The following is a 6,000-nucleotide window of genomic DNA, read 5'->3' as shown; positions in this document are numbered from 1 at the left end:
TAAGTGTTTTACTCTTTTATTTTATTCAAAAGTGCTTTTTATTTATACTTTAGGACTTTTAATCACATGGTATTATAATGTGTTGCAGGTTGTCATTTTTATCTGATAAACTGTTCTTTGTGAAGTGCCTCTAAAAGATGTTAGATAAATAAGGGTAAGGAATATCTTACTTGCTTTTTTTAACAGTTTAACGATTTTCATTTGTTTTTAAGATTCTTAGTATTTTGTCTCTCCAGTATTTGCTGATGTGCTGACATCTTTTGTCGCAGCAGGTTGTCATCACAGTTACTGCTTATTGTTTTTCACTCTGCTCCAGTTGCTGCTCGTGTTCATGGAGGCACTTTTGTCTGCTCCACTCTTTTAACAACACGTTATAGTTATTGGTGGCACCTTTTTTCCCCTCATCGTCGCTGATTTCTCATTATGTTGTGTCATGATTTTCATATCATATGACACAACATATGTTTTATTCTTTTACAGTATTCTTAGTTTTTTATGCTTTTTATTTTAATCTTTAACTCTCAAACTTGTGTTTCAACTTCTGCTGGGCTGTTTAAATGTGGTACACAATAAAACATAAAGTTAATCTGGCTTGGCTACAACTCACTCATACTAACCTTTGTGTGGAGGTCTGTTCTTAAAAGTAACAACACAAGAAGCCATATTATCTTTATGATAAGAGTAATTACAGTATTATAACTCTGAACTCATCTCTCAGAAGAAAAACTCACCCAGAAGGTCTAAAGCTGTGACAGCTAGGTGCAGTGGGGCTGTCACTCAAAGACTATGCCCCTAATTGTGCCACAATTTGTGGCTTTACACAATGGTACTGGATGAGGTACAGGACAATTCACTCCTGTATTGTAAATCATTTTTTGTAAAAGACTATAAATGGGCTTCTTTCTGCTGCAAATGTGGTCATTTTTGCAGTGGTTGGCGGCATTTTCTCCTCAAATGAACAAGTAAACTGGAGCATGTAGCTGGGATGAAGGTTTTGTGTATAAATGCTAAATATTGCTTCAGTTTTCTGCTTGATCTAGCTCCGAAGCTGTGTAATTGCCTCAAGAAAATCTCTCTTACCTCCTAAGACCTGGCGTTCACATATGTGGACATCACATGTTTTGTTGTCATAATATTTCATTTCTTAATGGGGGGCCAAAAGCATCAAGAAAAAAAATGCACCAAGTCCTAGGAAGTTTAAAAAAAGTAGTTTAAAAAAAAATTATTATTATTTTATAACAGTCAAAAAAGTAAAATAGGATAATAATTACAAACACAACACAAATGACTATGATTGCAGCTCCAATGAATGAGCAGTTGTTCTTGCTTCCCCGGAAGAAATACGATCAAATAAAAGTTAATCATTAGATTAATTCGCAAGAAAAAAACAAACCTGCAGACATAAGTGTCTTCATAGCCAAGATAAGTCGCTTTGCTTTGTTTTTTCTCTTCTTTTTCTCCTTTAAAGTTTTGTTTCAGATCTGTTTCTGCACGTCTTCTGGTGCTTATTACAGTCATGTGTGACACCTCTTCTGTGTGACAAGGGTATGTAGCCTAATTTATTCAGGTAATGATCACGCCTTAAGGATTTAGTTAAATATTTACACGAGTGAGACCAAGTGAAACGCATATGTGAGTGACTTCGCACCAGCCACTAATAATCTGCTATTTATCTAGGGAAATCTAAGTGTGTATGTGCATGCATGTGTGTCTCTGCTGATTGAGATTGTGGCATTCCTGCAGTGGAAACGTGAGAAGGTGTGACTTAAGAGACACTGGATTGTGCTCGTTCTGGGGACCGAGAGGTGCTGAAGTGTCAGAATTCCAGTTTCTCCAAATGTTCACTTCTACTCACAGACTCCTAGATCCTTAACCTGCACAGCTTTTCTTTTACGTGTTAAAAGAGACGTATCATGTCCCTTTTCCTTCCACATTGATGCAATTTCTTAAGAAAATGTCTTTAACTTGTTTTCAATGTGAATATCATGTTATCTTCTTTGGTTTTATGGAAGAGATTGATCCCTTTATCTTCAATGCACCACTACTTTCGGCAGTTAATAACTCTTGTAAGTTTTGTTGTAATATGGAAGCAAGTTTTGTTATACTCACCCTTGAAGTGTGGTGTGATTATGCGTACGGTACACGTTTTGAGACACTTATGTGCTTCTCAGTTTATATACACACGGTATTTGGGCTTCTATGTTTTTGTAATCATACATCAGTGGGTATTTTGGTGGGCAATGTAGGAATTGACACATGGAAGAGTTGGAAATATATATATAACTTGCTGTTAATAGTAATATCAAAGCATTTTATTTTTTTCACAACTGAACAAATGCAGCAGGAAATAAAAATAGTCTGTATAATTTACAGAACTAGTCACAAAAAACGAGATATTTTGAAAATATACGCAGCTCCAAACAAGGAGCCAGATTGGTCTTTCCCCCCGTGTTTTTCTCATGGTAGAGACATCAGCTTTTGCACTTTCCCATAGCAGAGACTATCATTTGCTCTCAGAACAGCTCATAAGGCCACAGCAGCAGCAATTTTGTTTCACACCACCGCCTTCTTCCCTTTTTCCCCTTCTCTTCAGACTAATTACTCACTCATTCTCCTCAAAGTGAGCTTCAAGACTAAGTGAAACAAGGAGGGAAAGGACGACAGGGAAAAAGAGAGGGAAGAGTTTGAGGATCGCGGGCCCCTCCCACTTTCCGGAGATGCTCCAACCCATCCCTAAATTGCGGACCAATGAGGGTGATTCATTCACAACTCACGAGCTCCTTCTACAATAGGTAAGGAGAGAGAGACAGAGAGAGCAAGAGATATATGCAAAGAGAGGAAGACAGAGAGGGGGAGAAAGACTGAATCTGTCTGTGTGAGTAAGTTAGTGTAAAGGAAATACTAGAGTGAGAGGGAGGAAAGGAGTAGAAGGAAAAAAGTTACAGCAAAGTGGAACTCCTGAGAACTCCTTGGAGACTGAGAGATATGCAGATGAGTGGAGATGAAGAGGTGGACCTTGTGACAGGATAGATTTACTGTGTGGACAACCTGCAGGCGAAAGGAAAATAATAACGCACTGACGGAGACAGGAGTCGTTGGAAGAGAGGAAACTCCTTATTAATCCCAGCTGCCACAGGAGACATCAGAGTGGACAGCCAGGAAACCCTGAGGTGTAGATGCAGACAGGTGGACAGCCAGACATGCTGCTTTTACTTGTGTTTCTCTGCGTTGCTGGAGGACTTTGGGGGCCTGCCCCCACAGCGTGGGGACACAGACGGATCCAGGACAGACCGGGGCAGGGAGCGCCGCTGTGCCCGTCGCCCTGCCAGTGTGATGAAGATGGCATCTTTATCATGGTGGATTGCTCAGAGATGGGACTTTCATCTGTGCCACTCAACCTCAGCCCTCTCACCACATACCTGTGAGTCAGATGTTATAGCTACAACTCTCCTTTTCTTCTGTTTTTTCATGTCGTACTTCACCAAAACCCTTTAACCCTTCCAAGTTATGAGTTTTTCCTTGACCCCAGTATATTATCGTCATGTTTTTCCTCTTGTAGTCCTACTCTTTCTCTCCAAACCTGCACTTCTTCTCTCATTAGTGATGGCTGAGTGCCAGTTCAGTGGGATTCAGAACATTAATTGAAATGTGAAAGAAGGCTGCTGTAGTAGCTGGCATTTCATCGATTTGCTCTGTAAGAATAGAGCCATAAGCAACAGTTGGTTGGATGTGTGACCAGAAAAAACACTGGCAAAGCCCACATGGAGATAAAAATGGACAGGGCCAAGTGTGTGTGCGTATTTATGTGTGTGTGCTAGCCACTACGGCAAAATAACTGGACTACTTTCAGTGTCAGGTTTCCCAGCACCAACTGGAGACTGAGAATGCCTGGTGTGTGTGTGTGTGTGTGTGTGTGAGTGTACTTGTGCATGGTATGGATTTTGCATACAGTACATGACTGAAAGTGTGTTTGTGGGCCTTTGTAAATGTGTGTGAGTGCAAGCTTTAAGCATGCCTTTGTGATTGAATTAAAGTTAATATGATTTTTGAAGCTGTATCACAGTAGTTTATGCTGGTCAGCCAGGTAGAAGTTATGTATTTCCTTTTATATATATATATATATATATATATATATATATATATATATATATATATATATATATATATATATATATATATATATATATATATATATATATATATATACATATATATATATATATATATATATATATATATATATATGATAAAATCAGTTAGTGCAGAATAAATTTGGTGATTTTTGTGGGTTTTTGTTCGTAGATACAAATAAAAAACAAACATTGGCCACTCTCAGGGTAATCAGAGACATCCAGTCCTATTCTTAAGTCCTACTTTCTTACATCATCCTGTTGCCGGCTAAAGACAGAACTTTCAAATTGCTTCACCGCGTAAGCCCTCAGACGTGCCGTGATAACCAACAATGACCTCATAAGGCACTCGATAAGAATTGAGGGGATCAGATTTCAGAGGATCAACAGCTTATGCAGCAAATGACTAAATACGTGACACGTTTAAACCCTGCTCGAATGATGCCCGACACTCGGAAACCTGTGACAACCAGACTTCACTGTGTTCACTGTGTTTAAATGTTAAAACATCTGTACAGTTTATGGTGGTGATATATGGTCTCCAAGTCCATCCAAGCATCACTCTGGAGCATCCGGCTTTTCAAAGAAGGCTGAAACGTATAGAGCAAGAGCGTGGAGCTTCTTGGTCCTCGTCTAAAATAAAGACTGTGATGACCTGAGACTCTCTTCACAGAAACACACATCATTCCCTCCAAACACAGACATAATTGTTCATTTCCCCTCGTTACCTAACAGTGGAACTGACCAATTAGTGAGTTTGAGGGCTGATTTAGAATAAGATAAATAAACTCAGGGACCGCACACACCCACACATACAGGCACTCTCACACACACACACGCACTGCTCGTAGAGGAGACAAGAATGTGGGACAGCAAGAGAGAGATGCCGCAGCAAATTAAGATCCTACACACAGAATCACAGATTTCTCTTTCAACTTTCTGATAAAAATCATCAAACACAAACAAAACAACATTCCCTCCCAACATTCCCTGACTGCGCCCACATGCATGCACACACACACACACACACACACACACGCATACACACAGACATATCCCGTTTCATACTGGAGTATAAAAGGTCAAAATGGCCGTGAGCCGTTCCAATCCCCACCAGGATCCGTGGAAGTGTCCAGCACGCCCCGCTGTGCCGTATAGGCTGGATTAGCCTCCGACCACATCATGCAGCCTGTCGAGGTCACAGGGATTTGCATGGGAACAGTTCACCTTACGAAACCACATCCACACAAATCTGGGAAAGTATATGACATCATCCGCCCGTGTCACTGGAGAGCTCTTCAAAGTGAGCAGAAATGTTCATGTTATAGCGACTCCGAGGGCAACCCAGGCATGTTGCATGATTCACTCCGTCTTACAGCCTATCAGCACACTTGAAAGTCCAAACTTGGGATATGGATATAGGTATAAGTGTAATTAAATTAGAAAAATCAGAGGAAAAAAATGATCGTGGCGCTGAGGCGGGTTCAGTTTGACTCAGCAAAGGAATTTATCCACTGGGAGGCAAAGGTGCTCTCAGCAACATGCAAGATTTATGACAATAATCGTTTCTCTGGGCAACACTTCAAATGAACCGTCATGTGAGATGCTTTGAGAGACCTTCCCTTTGATATCAGATTAGGAAGGAAAGACAGTGCCCAAGGGTACGCGTCTATGTGAGTGAGCGTGGACGTGTGTTACGTTTGAGAACACTGAGTACAGTATAGGTGTTTGGGGATCTTGTGCTGCTTTAGCTGCAGGAACGGTAACAGCCACTGTGTGTTTTCTATGTCGCAGATGTTAAGGGAAATGAAATGAGCCAGTCATCTGACCCCCTTCTACACTTATATTCAAGCAAGGCAAATATTTAAAC

The 6,000-nt window shown here is 40.4% G+C and overlaps 1 protein-coding gene across 2 annotated transcripts in view; it reads left to right on the top strand.

Annotated features, from left to right (window-relative positions):
- Positions 1 to 2,790: 2,790 nt before the first annotated feature.
- Positions 2,791 to 6,000, top strand: part of LOC133457150 (leucine-rich repeat-containing G-protein coupled receptor 6) — a 36,829-nt gene continuing 33,619 nt past the window's right edge. For both annotated transcript variants that reach the window (XM_061736074.1, XM_061736073.1), the window contains exon 1: positions 2,791 to 3,421. In XM_061736074.1, the coding sequence (XP_061592058.1) occupies positions 3,177 to 3,421 (245 nt within the window). In that variant the 5' untranslated portion in view covers positions 2,791 to 3,176. The remainder of the gene's footprint in view (positions 3,422 to 6,000) is intronic.

The sequence above is a fragment of the Cololabis saira genome, chromosome 12 (genome assembly GCF_033807715.1).
Source record: "Cololabis saira isolate AMF1-May2022 chromosome 12, fColSai1.1, whole genome shotgun sequence".
In the NCBI taxonomy this organism is placed as follows: domain Eukaryota; kingdom Metazoa; phylum Chordata; class Actinopteri; order Beloniformes; family Belonidae; genus Cololabis; species Cololabis saira.
The sequence above is the reverse complement of the archived record's forward strand: the minus strand, read 5'-3'. Positions and strand labels throughout refer to the sequence as shown.